The sequence below is a fragment of the Bombina bombina genome, chromosome 5 (genome assembly GCF_027579735.1).
Source record: "Bombina bombina isolate aBomBom1 chromosome 5, aBomBom1.pri, whole genome shotgun sequence".
NCBI classification, from domain to species: domain Eukaryota; kingdom Metazoa; phylum Chordata; class Amphibia; order Anura; family Bombinatoridae; genus Bombina; species Bombina bombina.
The window spans coordinates 162230807-162249143 of NC_069503.1; the positions used below are offsets into that span (position 1 = coordinate 162230807).

Here is an 18337-nt window from a genome sequence, read left to right on the forward strand (position 1 = left end):
GCTACTGGTTCACAGAGTTTTAGCACGAAAGGCAGCCCTGTGCAAACAAGGGAGGAGCATTTGATCCACATTATAGGTGAAGCATAGGTTAGGGGGTTATCCTGAGTTCAGGAGTAGGCTTGGTTTTAAGAAGGGTATATAAAGAGGTTGCCTTGAAGCTTAGCAGTTTTGTGTTGATCAGGAGAGGTTGAGGTGGGGATTGATTTATCTGGTTAGGGATGTTGAGGCTGCTGAGGGGCAAACACTGATTAGGAATTTGATCTGTATTCTTTTTTTTATTATTATGTTTATATCTATTATTGTTTATAATAAAGCTGTGTCCTTTATAACCATAGTCATGTGTTTATGTGTCTTATATATGCATACTACCTATTAAGGGGGTTATGAATCTGCTGAGTCAAGCTTAAAGGGGCATGAAACCCACATGTTTTCTTTCATGATTCAGATAGAGAATACAATTTTCAAAAAGCTTCCAATTTACTTCTGTTATCAAATTTGCATTGTTTTAATGTTATCCTTTGTTGAAGAGATATCTAGGTAGGTAGTGAGCACATGTCCGGAACACTACATGAGACTAGTGCTGTCATCTAGTGCTCTTAGGAATGTATAACATTGTTGCAAAACTGCTGCCATATAATGTGGAACACACGTGCACTCTCCTGATATTACTTCCCGCTTTTCAACAATGGATAACAAGATAACTTTGTTCTGTCTGAATCATGAAAAAAAATTGGGGTTTTATGTCTCTTTAAGGTGATTAAAAAGCAGTGTTTATGTCCAAATGTAGTCAACAAAGGTCAGTTGTATCTTTGGTTAAGCAATCAGCTGCAGGCATTAAACAATTCCAGAATGATTTTCTCGCAATGGTAAATGAAAAAATAAATAAGTGCCTGTACCTTGGATCCACACATGCAAGAAGGACAGTGCCGTATTTTACCTGCACCTATTTCTGCTGCTAGATAAATATACATAAACACGCACTGTAAATATTTCCCTCTGGTGCATAACAATTGTTAAGACTTTAGCTACAGTGATTTTCATTTATTTCCAAGTAGATTTTACTAGAGAATATTGAAACCACAACAATAAAATAAGATCTGAATAGGCCTTTTGGAAACAGATACATATTTTTTGATAGCCGTGCAAAATAGGTCCATTTTTTTCCTTTCTTTTTTTTTTAAAAGCAAAGTATTAACTGGAGATCTGTGGAGTGACCGAATAAGTAGCGTTTGAGTAATTGTTGTAATTGTTTTCATGGTCAAGGTGATTGTTTTGTTTACTTGTCTTGTAAATAATAATCTGTGAGAATACCCAAATATGCAAAAATAAACAGTGTATATAGTGTGCACAAAATAAAGAATATATTTCTAAAAGTCTAACGGCTGTTGTTTAAACTGTGTATCACCGAAGATTATTTCTCCAAGAGTACAAATAAGGGTGGACCATCTCCAATGAAAGGAAAGATAACCAAGGCGGAACTACCACAGGTATAGCAGATGCAGTGGCGCCAGGGCCCAATTGCTTGGGGGGCCCATAGTGGCCAGTCTATACATAGGTGTGTGCAGAATGGGTACAGTCCTAATGTAGGGGAGTCTTTCATTACTGCAGGTTAGTGCTTATCTATCCTGAAACTCATTATACAGAGTAGCATGCATATTATTACTATTGCTAATGAGTTACCTATATTTGCACCGGGGCCCTTTGTTGAGTAGGTCCACAAGTGAAGATATCAATAGTGAAAGCCTGATTAAATGTGAGGAATGGGTTAAATGTGGAACCATTTTCACATGGGCTTTGTGTTATAACTCAGCTCTACGTTTAAAAGTACTTTGAGATCCGGGATAAAGGATTTGAAAATGCCACCAACTTGATTAAAACCTCCTAACATCCAACATAATTTTCACCAAATCTCTTAGCTTTTTTTTTTTATTCAAATCCACTTTGTTGGACTTTGAGAAATATATCCTTCATTTTGAGCACACTATATACACCCTGCTTGTTTATATAAAACACATTTATTTGGAATTAATACAGCCATAAAGGCAGTAAACAATATATTTTGACATTAAATCCTGATTTAATCCTATGTTTATCTGATTTGTTTATGGAACACCTTGCCTGGATTAGCACCTAAAGGTACTTTTGCTCTATGAATGTTTATATTATTTACATCTTTATATAAGTTTGTAAATTACTTCCCCATGTGGCACCCCCTCTTTTCTCATATATTCATTAATTATGGCTGTTGTTTTTTGTGTTTTTGTCTTTCTAGCGCTCATTAATGTGCTACAAATCCATTCTGGTGATGAGAGCAATCCCAGATCTTCTGCATGGAAAGACAGAGAATACCTCTTTGGGAGTTCCCCGGCACTTGGTTGAATGTAGCAGTTCGTCTTCCAGCAGTGGTTCTTCTTCAGATATTGAGAGCGATTGTAGTCCTACGGAAAGAGACTGTAACCCTTCAATGGAAACGCATCTGTCTATATTCAGAATGTCTGATACAGACAGACTTCCACAGCTGTATAAATCAGAAACAGAAATAAATTCTGAGGATATTATAGAAAAACCAGAAATAGAAAATGAAAAAAATAACCTACAGACTATTGCTCCTTGTGACAAAGCCCAAGTGACCAAAAAGGATATAGAGAATAGTGAGCTTGTAGAGACTAATGAAAATAAAATAATTCTTGAAGACACAGAGAAAAGCCTAGTTAATTCAGTGGAAACATCACCAGGAAAACCACCTTTATTTAAAGCAGCTACTATTGAAGTTGGTGACCTAACTACAAAAAAAGCAAAAACTGGATGCTTGTTAAGGGGTTCCTCTGCAGACAGTGCTTTACCATTTGAAAAAGGTGTATGCGTGCCAAGGGGAAGCATCATTAACAGCACCTTTTACAGCCAAGTAAGTGAAGGCTGTAGCATTGCCCCCAGGGAAGGGTCATTGAAAGAAAAGGAATTTATCAAACATCGGGAAAGAGCACGAAGGACCTTAATGAAAGCAGGGTACTCTCAAAAAATATTAAGTGGCTTGCGAGAACCACTTCTAGAGCAATTTGCAATGGAAGACAGAGCAGAGATAGACCAAGATGTCCAACCTCACTCTCTGAGAAAGTCTGTTTCCTTAGACACAGCAAAGGGCTCACTGAGGTCATCTTTTAGAGTCTCCAGCAGAAGTCGTTCCCTTGATGATTATAGATCAAGAGCTTTGAGTGTTTATAAGGGGACTCTTATGGAGGAGGTAGACAATGACACTTTAACTGAAACAGCACTGGAAAGTAATAAGCCTGATGCTAACTTGAAACATCAGTCTGGAGGGCACTCACTGGTAGAGAAACATTCAAAACTTTCAGACAGTCCCACAACAAATGGACAGAGTGATAAGACACATGATTGTAACGTTTGTCCAGCTCCTGCTTTAATTTCCTCAACACAAAGACCTCTCTCAGCAGGACTTCTTGATAGTGAAAGCACAATTATTGCAGTTCTTCATCAGCAACCAATACTTGTTTCCAGATCCATTCAAGGTAGTCCATCTACCACATCTCTAGGAGATGAAAGTACAGTAATAACATTTGTACAGCAAAATAGACCACAAGATGCAAATGTTTTGTCTGAAGTATCATCAGTCAAATGTGATACTGAAAGCAAAGAAGGTTTAGATCATGCACAAGCAGCTGACAACATTAAATGTGATGGGAATTCTGCAGAAATCAGAGGAAATGTAAAATTAACTGTTAAAACAACTTCTGATGCAAATATTTTTCTATCCCCTGACTCTCCAACTGAGAATGTTATTAAACCATTAAAAAGTGATGATGACCAAATATTTACAGAAACATTAAAAGAAAAGCCAATACATACAGTACAGTTTCATGACAATGACTCAAGCATAGCAATAATACATCAATCAACTAGCAATGTTTCATCTCAAGAAAGGTATGCTGATATAGAACATTGTGACAACAAATTGGGGATTGTGAAGACTCCACAATCACAAACCGATTTTATATCTAAAACCTCTAGCCCTATAGTGCCAGTTAGTGAAAAGAGTCCTTCAGATTCCTTTACCACTGAACCAGCTTCTGTCCCTCTCCCTGTAATGTCACCATCAACCACACAATATTATCATGAAGACCTGCTGAAAACATCAGACAAACAGGATATTGCCACTCTTTCATCTCAACATGAAATTAAAGCATCATTTCCAAGAGCTCACTGTGAATTAACTTCTCAGGATGTCAATAGCCAAGGTATAGCCAAAGATGTAAGCTCATCCATTTATAGCGAGGAGCAACGTGCTGCTCTTGATGACCTGTTTGGAGCAATGGTTCATCTATCACTAGAGATGAATATGTTGGCTGGTCAACAAGAGCAGATATTGCGGAAAGTTCCTTCTTTTCCACCAGTATATAGTCTTTCAAAGCCACCATCAGAATTGCAAAAACAAAAATATTCAACTGACAATAATAGATCAAAGGAAACAGTATGCCTGGAAAAACCTCCTAGCTCATTATCTCAGGTAATGAAAGAATCCAAAGCCACATCAATCTCTCAGTGCAGCTTTTATGATTCCCTTAGTCAAGCACAAGCCTCACCCGTTCCTCATGAACACTTTGAAGATTTCACCATTGATAGCCGCAGCTCCAGTAAAACATTTATTTCTCATTCTGACAGCTCTGGGACAGGAAGGAGGTCTGACAATTTCTCTGACTTTGAAGAAGCTGGAAGACATTCTGAAGTTTCCCTGGTGGAGATCAAAGAATTACTATTTGACAGCACATCCAACAGTTTAGAGCATCTAGCAGTTGGTGCAGATGATCTGGAACCGTCATGTCTACATTTCTTTGATTTTTATGATTTTAAAGCATCTTCTCAGGAAACCACAGAGTCTGAGAATGTAGAAGGCTTTCGTGAATACACAGATATAAATGTAACTAGGGAATCATTGAACATTGAAGAAGAGCAACAACCTTCCATTGCAGAAAAGCCAACATTACACTCACAACACTCCAATGGTATAACTCAGGGTTTTGAAAGAACCATGTTTGAGAAAGTGCTAAAGGCTGTACATGCAGAAGCTATTGATGAATCTCTTGCATTGCAGTCACTTGATAAACAAAAATCTGGAAGCAAAGGGAGGAAAAGTTCATCTTCTAAGAAACGCATCAAACTCTTCAGATCACATGGTAAATCTGATACTACCGGAAAATCTTCAGACCAAACTCTCAAACAAAAAGTTAAAGCTTCTGTAGCCAACATTTCTCGAATTATCAAAGGAAAACAGGGAAATGGACAGGAGAGAAAGGAAGGTCAGTACCCACTGATGGTTGCTGTACTAATGTTGTAAAGGTAAATCATTCTGATAATACTAACTTTGAGAATAATCGAAATTTTATAAATAGGGACAAATATTTTGCACAGAAAACATAACATGCTAAAAAATAAAACATAGAAAGTAGTGTTCAATAACAAACATGTTTGAGGTCTTTGAAGAAATGGACTAAATGGAAAAGTATTTTAATGGGCTAGATCAAAACTAGCGCACTATTTACCGAGGATACTGCAACTGCATTAACTTATTTTTCCCATGGACTTCAATAGAGCTGGAATTTCATTAAAAAAACTAACACTCTTCTTTCTTGTGCTAACCTGAACGCATTTAACCTGGTGCACTATATCCGACATGAATTATGCATATTTTACATTCCAATGTTCTTCACATAGAAGAAATTGTTATTTCTTTTTAAATCTATCTCTCTCTCTTTATATATATTTATATTTTATAAATAATTATTTTTTTGTAAAATATATATCTATATATATATATACATATATATATATATATATAGATAGATAGAGAGAGAGAGAGAGAGAGAGAGAGAGAGAGAGAGAGAGAGAGAGAGAGAGAGAGAGAGAGAGAGAGAGAGAGAGAGAGAGAAGAATAGGTATACACAGATATATATTGAAATATATATTTAAAAATACTTAGAACATTTTCTACTATGTGTAGAATATTGGACTGTAAAATATTTACAGTATATAGACATTAAAAAAAATATTGTTAAATATTAATATTGATTAAAATGTTTTTTTCTTGTATTCAACTGGAAATGGCTCGATTGTGTGTGTATGTAAATATATATATATATATATATATATATATATATATACACACTCACACACATGCACATACATACACATATTTAGACAAGTATATTTAGTAGATCTACCCCATAGACCCTATATGTAATCTAGCTTTATATGTGCACTTTCTGAGGCAAGACTTCACATAGTATACAGATAGAAGTCTGTGATTCACTGATGACTGTTACATGATAAAAAATAGAAGAAATCACATTTTTCAGAAACAAAAATCCATTACTCACTTAAAACTTAGATGAAGTGTAATAGCATTGTCTTTATGCATTTGGTGATTATGTAATTCTACCGTGTTTAGTTCTTCTTTAAGTAAATTGCTTTCCCACCAAAATGGCACCTGCAATAAGCAAATAGACTCTACTATTTTTATCCAGGAGCTCTGAATAAATTGTTCCTGCACAAAAATTCCAAAACAGTCTATGGAGCCGATTTATTAACTTGCGGGGGGTGTCAATCATCCCGATCGTATTTCAGCTGATTGCTGTTCGCCACATCAGAGGTGGCAGATGAGTTAAGGAGCGGTGGTCTTATGACCGCTGCTTCTTAACTTAAGTTTCCGGCTCGGGGGTAAATTGCAGAATTCGCTGCTTGATAAATCTACTCCTTAGTGTGAGAGTATGGGTCTAAAGTAGACATTTGCATTCAGTTATTTTGAGGCTAATGCGGCTTGCAGCTGCCTTCTTCTGCATTGGGATCAGACCGAAAGAGTCTGATTGTACATGTGTAATCAAAAATCACTATTCATTATTAAATCTACTGTATTCCTACATTTATTTTTTTAGGCTCTGCCAATGCAAAGACTGAACTTGTTGCCCAAGAATCCTCTGAAAGACTTTCGGGACTGGCTAAAAAGAAGTCAGGAATTTCATCATTCAAACTGTCTAACCTGTCTGCAAAAGACAAAAGTATTTCAGGTGGGTGTGAAATCTAAAAAAAAGCCTAAGATGTTGCTTTGCTTGTGATCATTTCATTAGAAACATATACCAAGAGGCTTTCATTAACTTAATCATATGAACAGTGATCACAATATTTTTTCATAAAATAATAAAATTACCTGATCCATGCTCATATAGAGAGATTAAAAAAAATATGTTGTGGCTTTGGAAGATAACTTTTCTAAAACAACGTGTCAAAATATTTATAATTTTAAGAGCTAATATTGATGAGATTTTTACCAAGACCACTGTAGTATGACCTTTCACAAAACTGTTTGCAACTTACAGGGAGATAATGCACTGTGTAATTACATTTCTTTCCTAAGATATGGTGAGTCCACGGAATCATCAATTACTAGTTGGCCAGCAGAAAGAGGCAAAGAGCACTACAGCAAAGCTGCTATATATGTCACTTCCCTTACCCATAATCCCCAGTCATTCTCTTTGCCTGCGGTGCAAGGAGGAGGTGAAGTTTTAGGTGTCTGATCTACAATCAAGATTTTATTATTTTAAAGCAGAGTAGGTTTCCTCTGATCTTTTCTGGGGTTTATCTTTAGCCCATGTTAGTCTCTTCAGTAGGGCAGTGGTGGCTTTTAAGCAATTTGGAACTTGTAGGGTACAATCCCTTCTGCGTTTTCCCAAACATTTTTGCTGACCTATTCAGATAGCCTGAGTAAGCTTACTCAGTCTCATCTTTTGTCCACAGGTCCATGTGAGGGATAGCTCCTCTCAAACCAGATGAGCTGTCCTGCTGCCAAACAGTTGTATTTTAACCCCTTAATGACAACTGACGTACCAGGTACGTCATGCATTAACAAGCAGTTAATGACAATGGACGTACCTGGTACGTCAGTTGTCTAAGAGAGTGCTGGAAGCGATCGCAATCGCTTCCAGCAGCTCTCAGGGTATTGCAGTGATGCCTCCATATGGAGGCATCCTGCAATACCTTTTTAGAAGACTCCGATGCAGAGAGAGCCACTCTGTGGCCCTCTCTGCACCGGTAGAGATGGTGCCGGTTCGTTGGTGGGTGGGAGCGTAACAGGGAGGCGGGTGGGCGGCCCATCGCTACTCGGCATCCGGTTCCTAGAAGTGCAATGTGCACGCCGGGTGCCCGGAGCGTGCGGGGGGCGCGCGTGCGCGTGCATGTGTGCGCGCGCGCATTAGCTGGCACTGACACTGACACCAATGAGGAGGGAAGGGGGGGGGGAAAGATTTTTTAATAAAATAATATAAAAGGATCTGGGAAGGGGAGGGGGATAGGGGTATTGTGGGGGCCTGCTACACTACAGAAAACATAAAAAAAAAACAAAAGAACAAAAAACACTTTTGTTTTTGGGGCAAATTGGGTACTGGCAGACAGCTGCCAGTACCCAAGATGGCCGCAATTAGATAGGGGAGAGGGTTAGAGAGCTGGGGGGGGGGGGATCATGGAGGTTGGGGCTAAGGCAGGAGTCCATCACAGCTAAAATATATATTTTTTTTTATAAGACTTTCTGCCAGTACTTAAGATGGCGGGGACATTTGTGGGGTGGGGGAGGGAAGAGAGCTGTTTGGGAGGGATCAGGGGGTGGGATGTGTCAGGTGGGAGGCTGATCTCTACCCTAAAGCTAAAATTAACCCTGCAAGCTCCCTACAACCTACCTAATTAACCCCTTCACTGCTGGGCATAATTTACGTGTGGTGCGCAGCAGCATTTAGCGGCCTTCTAATTACCAAAAATCAATGCCAAAGCCATATAAGTCTGCTATTTCTGAACAAAGGGGATCCCAAAGAAGCTTTTACAACAATTTGTGCCATAATAGCACAAGCTGTTTGTAAATAATTTCAGTGAGAAACCTAAAATTGTGAAAAATGTAAAGTTTTTTTTTTTATTTGCTCGCATTTGGCGGTGAAATGGTGGCATAAAATATACCAAAATGTGCCTAGATCAATACTTTGGGTTGTCTTCTAACAAAAAATATATACATGTCAAGGGATATTCAGGTATTCCTGACAGATATCAGGGTTCCAATGTAACTAGCGCTAATTTTGAAAAAAAGTGGTTTGGAAATAGCGAAGTGCTACTTGTATTTATGGCCCTATAACTTGCAAAAAAAGCAAAAAACATGTAAACATTGGGTATTTCTAAACTCAGGACAAAATTTAGAAACTATTTAGCATGGGTGTTTTTTGGTGATTGTAGATGTGTAACAGATTTTGGGGGTCAAAGTTAGAAAAAGTGTGTTTTTTTCCATTTTTTCCTCATATTTTATTATGTTTTTTGTAGTAAATTATAAGACATGATGAAAATAATGGTATCTTTAGAAAGTCCATTTAATGGCGAGAAAAACGGTATATAATATGTGTGGGTACAGTAAATGAGTAAGAGGAAAATTACAGCTAAACACAAACACCGCAGAAATGTAAAAATAGCCATTGTCATTAAGGGTAAGAAAATTGAAAAATGGTCCGGTCATTAAGGGGTTAAGGTAAGTGCCAATTTTATTTTTCTTATGTAGAAAGAATCTGGCACTTATTCAGCTTAAAAGCTGCTGGGACGTATATTTTACTTTTACTTCTTAGGTAGTTTACTTGTGGCAGCTAGCAGGCTCTGTTTATGAGGAGAGTTTTTAATTTATTGGTGGCTCAGTTTAATATAAACTGTTCTGTTTGGGGGTACATGTTTTTTCTGCACCTTGCTTCTGAGATTATTGCACAGGAGTGGGAGAGACCTGGAATTCCTTTTTCTCCATCTCCAATTTTCAACAAAATGTTTCTTATTGCTGACTCTTTTATGGAGTCATGGCAAACGGTTCCTAAGGTGGAAGGAGCAATTTACACTTTGGCTAAGAGGACCACTATTCTCTTAGAGGATAGTTGTTTTTAAAGGATCCAATGTATAAGAAGTTGGAGGCTTTATTTAAAAAAAATATTTTCACCAGGGTCCTCAATGGCAGCCTGCGGTGTATATTGCCACTGTTATCAGTGCAGCAGCTTACTGGTTTGATGCTTTTTCTGATTCTATTCAGACAGATACTCCTCTTGAGGAGATCCAGGATAGGATTAAGGCTCTTAAATTAGCCAACTCCTTTTATCACGGATGCTTATTTACAAGTTATTAAGCTGGGAGCAAAAATGTCTGGTTTCTGAAGTTTTATCTCGCAGAGCTTTATGGCTTCATTCCTGGTATGCAGATGTTTCATCTAAATTTAAGTTCTTAGCGACTCCTTTCAAGGGTAGGACCTTGTTTGGTCCTGGTTTTGGCTGAAATTATTTCTGATAAAAAAGGTTCTTTTCTTCCTCTGGATAAAGGGAATAAACAGAAAGGACATCAGAGTTATTTTTGTTCCTTTCGTAAATTTAGAGGTTAGCCCTCTTTTTCTTTCTCCAAGTAAGAGCTATCCAAGTCTTCCTGGAAGTCTAGTCAGTTTAGGAACAAGGGGAAATAGTCTAAGTAATCCGCAGCTGACTCCAAGTCAACATGAAGGGTTGGTCCCCGATCCGGACTCGGATCCTGTAGGGGGCAGACTTTCTTTTATTGTTCAAGCCTGGATACGAGATGTTCTGATCCCCTGTGCGGTAGACTTCGTATCCCAGGGGTACAAGATAGATTTTAAGACCTTTCCTACCAGAGGTAGGTTTCTTCTCTCACGATTATCTGTAGACCATATTAAAAGAGAGGCGTCCTTAAATTGTGTCAATTTGTGCCATGGGGGTAATAGTTTCTGTTCCTCCGCAGGAACAGGGTCTTGGTTTTTCTCAAATCTGGTCATGGTTCCCAAAAAAGAGGAAATTTTCAGACCAATTCTAGATCTGAAGTGTTTAAACAAATTTTTCAGAGTACCAACCTTCAGGATGGAGACTATTCGTTCCATCCTTCCCCTGGTCTAAGAGGGTCAATTCTTGACAACCATAGACCTAAAGAATGCATATCTTCATGTTTTTATTCATAAGGACCATCACAAGTTTCTGAGGTTTGCCTTCTTAGGCAATCACTTTTGGTTTTGGGGCATTGCAGTGGGGCCCATCTGGACGACTTTCTGGTTCTGGTGCAGTCTTTTCAATAAGCAATAACTCATTTGGAGATCTTGTTGTCTTTTCTTTGCTCCCACGGATGGAAGGTGATTCTGGCAAAAGGTTCTCTGGTTCCTGCTACAAGGGTAGTGTTCTTGGGGACCATAATAGACTCCCTATTATTGAAGATTTTTCTGACAGAAGTCAGAAAGACAAAGTTTTTCGTTTATTGTCTTACCCTTCAGTCCTCTCTACTCGGCCATCAGTGGCTCAATGTATGGAGGTAATTGCTCTGAAGGTGGCTTCCTTGGACATCATTCCATTTGCTTGGTTCCATCTCAGGTCTCTATAGTTATGCATGCTCAGACTATGGAACGGGGATTATGTGGATCTATCTCGCGAATAGATCTGGATCAGGAGTCAAAGGACTCTATTCTATGTTGGTTGTCTCAGGAACACCTCTCAGAGGGAACTTGCTTCTGCAGAGCCTCCTGGGTGATTGTAAACACGGTTGCCAGCCTTCTAGGTTGGCGAGCAGTCTGGGGCTTGTTGAAGGTTCAGGGTTTATGGACTCAGGAGGAATCAGTTTTCCCCATCAACATTCTAGAGCTGAGAACAACTTCAATGCTTTTCTGGTTTGGCCTCAGTTATCTTTAGCCTGGTTTATCAGGTTTCAGTACCACCAGGGGGAACTCAGAGTTCCTTGGCCATGTCAGAGGTGGCCCAAATTATTTAGTGGGCAAAGGCCCACAACGGTTGTCTATATGAGATTTACATTCCAAGGAGTGGACTATTGGGAAGTGGATTTTCTGAGCCGACTGACTTTTCATCCAGGGGAGGGGAAACTCCACCCGGAGGTGTTTCAAGTTTTAATCCTCAATTGGAGGCAGCCAGATGTGTATCTCAGGGCAGAATGCTAAGCTCCTGTGGTATGGCTCAAGGTCAAGGGATCCTCAGGCATTTCCTGATAGATGTTCTGGCGGTTCTTTGGATTTTCAGTCTAGCAGACCTGTTTCCTCTGTTTGTTCTCTTGCCAAGAGTTATTGTTCTGATCAAACAGGAGAGGGCGTTGGTGATTCTCATAGCACCTGTGTGACCTCGCAGTACCTGGTATACAGACCTGGTGGGAATGTTGTCTCTGCCTCTGTGGAGACTACCTCTGAGCAAGGACCTCCTGTTTCAGGGTCTCTTTCTTCATCCAAATCTCGCTTCTCTGAAGCTGTCTGCTTGGAGATTGAACGCTTAACTTTTTCTAAGCAGTGGTTTTTCTGAGTCGGTCATTGAGATCTTTATACAGGCTCATAAGCCTGTTACTCTGAAAATGTATCATAAGATATGGTGTATATATCTTTATTGGTGTGAATCCAAAGGTTACTATTGGAGTAGAGTCAGGATTCTTAGGATTTTGTCCTTTATCCAGAAGGATCTGGAGAAGAGTTTGGCGGCTAGTACTCTGAGGGGTCAGGTTTCTGCTCTGTCTATTTTGCTGCATAAGTGCCTGGCGGATGTGCCAGACATACAATCTTTTTGTCAGGCCTTGGTCAGAATCAGACCTGTGTTTAAACCTGTTACTCCTCCTTGGAGTCTTAACCTTGTTCTTAAAGTTTTACAGCAGGCTCCGTTTGAGCCTATGGGGCATATTTATCAAGGTCTGGCGGACCTGATCCGACAGTGCGTATCAGGTCCGCCAGACCTCGCTGAATACGGCTAGCAATACGCTTGCTGTATTCAGCATTGCATCAGCAGCTCACAAGAGCTGCTGGTGCAACACCGCTCCCTGCAGACTCGCGGCCAATGGGCCGCCAGCGGGAGGGTGTCAATCAACCCGATCGTACTCGATCGGTTTGATTTCCGGCGATGTCTGTCTGCCTGCTCAGAACAGGCGGACAGGTTATGGAGCAGCGGTCTTTGTGACCGCTGCTTCATAACTGCTGTACTCGCCAGAAACACGGGGCATCAAGCTCCTTTCGGAGCTTGATAAATATGCCCCTATGCATTCTTTAGATATTAAGATGTTATCTTGGAAGGTTTTTTGTGGCCATTTCTTCTGCTTGGAGAGTCTCTGAATTCTCGGCGTTGCAGTATGTTTCCCCTTATCTTTCCTTCATTCTGATAAGGTGGTTCTGCATACTAAGTTGATTTTCCTGCCTAACGTTATTTCGATCAGGAATATTGATCAGGAATTTGTTGTTCCTTCTTTGTGTCCTTATCCTTCTTCTCTCTTCTATCTACAGGTGACTACGGATTTTCGTTAGTCTTCTATTTTGTTTGTTTGTTTCTCTGAGAAGTGAAAGGGACAGATAGCTTCGGCTACTTCTTTTTCTTTTTGGTTAAAGAGTTTTTATTTGTTTGGCTTATGAGTTTGCTGGACAGCAACCTCCTGAGAGATTGACAGCTCATTCTATGAGGGCTGTTTTCTTTTTCCTGGGCTTTCAAAAATTAAGCTTCTGTGGAACAGATTTGCAAGGCTGCAACTTTTTCCAAATTCTATCATTTGACTTTTCCCTCGGCTGATGCTTTTTTTGGGAGGAAGTTTCTTTGAGTAGTTGTGCCTTCTGTTTAGGTTACCTGTCTTGTCCCTCCCTTATCATCTGTGTCCTCTAGCTTGGGTATTGGTTCCCACTAGTAATTGATGATTCCGTGTACTCACCATATTTTAGGAAACAAAATATAATTTATGCTTACCTGATAAATGTATTTCCAGATATGGTGAGTCCTTGGCCCACCCTTTATTTAAGACAGTTATTTTTTTTCTAAAACTTCACGCACCTCTACACCTCTGTGTTATCTTCTTTTTCCATTTTCCTTCGGCAGAATGACTGGGGATTATGGGTAAGGGAAGTGACATATAGCAGCTTTGCTGTGGTGCTCTTTGCCTCCTCCTGCTGGCCAGGAGTGATATTCCCACTAGTAATTGATGATTCCGTGGACTCACCATATCCGGAAATAAATAAATTTATCAGGTAAGTATAAAATATGTTTTTATTGCAGTTTTGCATTAAAGGCACATTAAACCCCAAAATTTTCTTTCATGATTCAGATAGAGAATACAATTTTAATCAACATTCCAATATACGTCTATTATCTAATTTGCTTCATTTTTTAAATATCTTTTGTTGAAGAAATAGCAATGTACATGGATGAGCCAATCACACATGGCATCTAAATGTAGCCACCACTCAGCAACTAATCAGCAATCTAATTTGCTTAATTATCTTGATATCCTTTGCTGAAAAGCATATCAAGATAATTAAGCAAATTAGATAATAGAAGTAAATTAGAAAGTTGTTTAAAATTGCATGCTCAATCTAAATCATGAAAGAAAAAAATTGGATTTCATGCCCCTTTAAAGTAACATACTCGGTGGATGAAATTGTTTTGGGTGCATTAACACCTTGTTTGCTGCAATTGCTTTTTTTTAAATACCCAAACTCTCCCTACCACTTTGGAGGTGTAAATCTAAACTTGTTGGAAAAATTTCCATTCTGATCAGTCATCTAGTCATCTCTGCTGTGACCAGTTAGGGATAGATATGTAGCAGAGTTAGGCTTGTGAAATCTGTCGTTTGCTCGTCTAATTCTCAGAAATCACGAATCCACCATTTTAAGACTTAAATTAGAGGGAAGAGGGGAAAAAATAAGTAATGAAAATATAATGCAAAGTTGTTTTAATACAAATAAGTATATATATATATATATATATATATATATATATATATATATATATATATATATTACAATTTCAAAGTGCTTTGTGTCCCTTTAAAGGAACATAGAAGTTAAAATTAAGCTTTCATGATTCAGATAGAACATACAACTTTTTATAAATGTCCCTTTTTCTTTCTGGTAGCAATTTTACCTCTGTATTTATATATCCTTTGTTGAAACATAACTCCTTTCCATAACAGCATATCTAGAGAGGCTTAGGAGTGTGCCAAATTTTGAATGTTGCCATATATTATACACAAAATGTTATTTTATTTTGATAGGATGCCCGAATGTGAATAAACCAATCACATTTCTGCAGGTATCAAAGATCTAATAATTGTAGCTCAGCCCACTTCAGAACTAGGTGACCATGGGGCCGAATTATCAAGTCCTGAATGGAGCTTGATGCCCCTGTTTCCGCGCGAGCCTTCAGGCTCACAGGAAACAGCAGTTATGAAGCAGCGGAAAAAGACCGCTGCTCCATAACTTGTCCGCCTGCTCTGAGGCTGCGGACATCAATCCGCCTGATCCTATCTGATCAGGCTGATTGACACCCCCTGCTAGCGGCCAATCTGCAGGGAGCGGCATTGCACAAGCAGTTCACAAGAACTGCTTGTGCAATGATAAATATGCTGTCGGCATTTATCGATGTGCAGCGGACATGATACACTACATTATATCATGTCCGCCCACACTTTCATAAATTGTACGCACGTACTGGGTACTTGTAAAGCGCAGCTAATCACCCGTAAGGGTCTCAAGGCGCTGCTCATTTTATCGACCTCAGAAGGATGAAAGGCTGAGTGGACCTGAAAGGCTGAGTGGACCAAATTGGCCCCTATATATCTTCACATATAGTTTTATCTATGTAAACTGTTCTTATAATGCTGACAAATTATTAACATTTCCCCAAAGATAAATGTTTCCCTTTTGTTGTTCCAGCACCAGCTTTTGTAGAAGAGCTGACAGACCAGACTGTTGTGGTGGGTCACTCGGTGACTCTGTCCTGCAGAACCGCTCAACCTGCACTAGCAGTGGAGTGGTTTAAAGGTAAGTCTTCAGAATTTAATGACATTTAAGGTTTATCTTTCTTCATTTTAGCCATTAGTTTAGAATAAATAAATATTAAGTTATTTATGAGTCAGCACTGATTGGCTAAAACGCAAGTCTGTCAAAAGAACTAAAATAAGGGGTCAGTCTGCAGAGGCTTAGATACAAGGTAATCACACAGGTAAAAAGTGTATTTATATAACTGTTGGTTATGCTAAACTGGGGAATGGGTCATAAATGGATTATCTATATTTTTATAAAATAAAAATTCTGGAGTAGACTGTCCCTTTAAATTAGAAACACATGAATAGTCAGTAAACCATGGTGACTCCTCACCTTCTCTCATTTCTCTTTGCAGATGGAGTGTCTATTCAGAGCAGTGACCGAGTACTCATCTCTTCGACGCTTAAGAACTACCAGCTTCTCACAATATTGGTGATTAATGCGCAGGATCTGGGGATTTACGCCTGTGTGGCTAGCAACGCTCTTGGCAGTGCCTCCACCTGCTGCATTATAAAGAAAGCTGGTAACTGATTCATATTCTAATGCAATACAAAGAGAAAAATATCACAAATAAAACCAAGAACAAACTAATAAAATAATGCTACACAGTAACAACCCCATAAAAATTCTCAAAGTTTACAGTTGGTGCAGATAACATTATGTTATCATAATTACCAAGGTCCATATATTTTGCCTTTATACATTTGGAGATTTTTAAGTTCTGAAAAGTACAAGAAAAACATTTACATAATAAGATAAACAGAGAAAATACTCAGGTTAATGGCACTTGAGCCTTCAAATTTACCCATCACAAAGCTGATGCTGCTTAGCGATTGAATCGGAAGCCATCTCATGGTAATCATCTGTTTTGCCAAAATACATAATGAAATGATCCAGCTTCACAACATTAAGAGAACCAATGAAAAAAAGACCTAACTCTATACTTTATTCAAAATATTTAATCCTTAAGCAAATCCTTTACAGTCCTAAAGCACCTAGTGTAGGGAATTCAAATGCTGTTAAAATGTTTGGTCTATTGCAAATACAAATAAAAGTACAGACCTGATAATGATCCCTTAGCATAAAAACAAGCGAACTGAGAGACGCACTCACTGAGACAGAACAAAAGCTAGAAAAACTTCTGTGCTTGTCCACAAGGCCAGTGCCACTCAGTGTGCAGTCTCTTTTTGCACAATATGCCTTTTCACAGAGAAAAAATAACCTGTAGTATATCAGTCTGATCCTGCCCAATGACAGTCTAGTGCCGAAATACCAGGCAATTCCTCTCTGAACAAGACAAACAACAAACCCCAGACGTACGTTTCGGCCTCTCTTGGGTCTCGTCAGTGAGGTGCAGTTGCATATCTCTAGGGCAAGGAGTCCATATCTGGTTTCCCCTTGTTCAGAGAAGAATTGCCTGGTATTTCGGCACTAGACTGTCATTGAGGAGGATCAGACTGATATGCTACAGGATATATTTTCTCTGTGAAAAGGCATAGTGTGCAAAAAGAGACTGCACCCTGAATGGCACTGGCCTTGTGGACAAGCACGGAAGTTTTTCTAGCTATTGTTCTGTCTCAGTGAGTGCGTCTCTCTATTTTCTTGATTTGATGATCCCTTAGCATCATTGAAAGAATAAACAAAATGTTACTTCAAGCATAAACTTAAAGGGACAGTCTACACCAGAATTGTTATTGTTTTAAAAGATAGATAATCCCTTTATTACCCATTCCTTAGTTTGGTATAACCAACACAGTTATATAAATACACTTTTCACCTCTGTGATTACCTTGTATCTAAGTCTCTGCAAACTGCCCCCTTATTTCAGTTCTTTTGATGGACTTGCATTTTAGCCAATCAGTTCTGGCTCCTAGGAACTCCATGTGCATGAGCACAGTGTTATCTATATGACACACATGAACTAACACCCTCTAGTGGTGAAAAACTGTCATAATGCCCTGAGAAAAGAGGCGGCCTTCAAGGGCTTCGAAATTAGCATATGAACCTTCTAGGTTTAGCTTTCAACTAAGAATACCAAGAGAACAAAGCAAAATTGGTGATAAAAAAAAATTGGAAAATTGTTTAAAATGACATGCCCTATCTGAACCATGAATGTTTATTTTGGACTAGACTGTCCCTTTAACAACTGGTAGAATCAACAAAAATCTGAATAAACTTTAATGGTGATCTGTGTTGTTATTATTAGTTGTTGAGTTTATAAATGGAATACAGGTATACCTCACTTTACAGCGCTTCACTTTACAGCGATTCGCTAATACAGCACTTTGTGGAGCTGAAGTTCAACCTCCAAGGATTTTGAAACAGTGCTGTAATCTTTTTGCGATTGCGAGAAAAGTGACTGGCACCATTTTGTTATGAGCAGTTCACTTTGTTTACAGCATTACAGTGCAATCTGTGTCTCAGTTTTATAGTCTGGCAAATTTTACTACAGTAATTGTCAATATTTTACAGGTACAGTTTTTATTA

General features: G+C 38.8%; 1 protein-coding gene across 1 annotated transcript in view; it reads left to right on the forward strand.

The window, feature by feature from the left end:
• OBSCN (obscurin, cytoskeletal calmodulin and titin-interacting RhoGEF) overlaps window positions 1–18337 on the forward strand; it is a 937038-nt gene that overhangs the window by 863244 nt on the left and 55457 nt on the right. The window contains 4 exon segments of the mRNA XM_053713767.1: window positions 2273–5312; window positions 6945–7076; window positions 15740–15847; window positions 16206–16373. Coding sequence (XP_053569742.1) covers window positions 2273–5312; window positions 6945–7076; window positions 15740–15847; window positions 16206–16373 — 3448 coding nt within the window.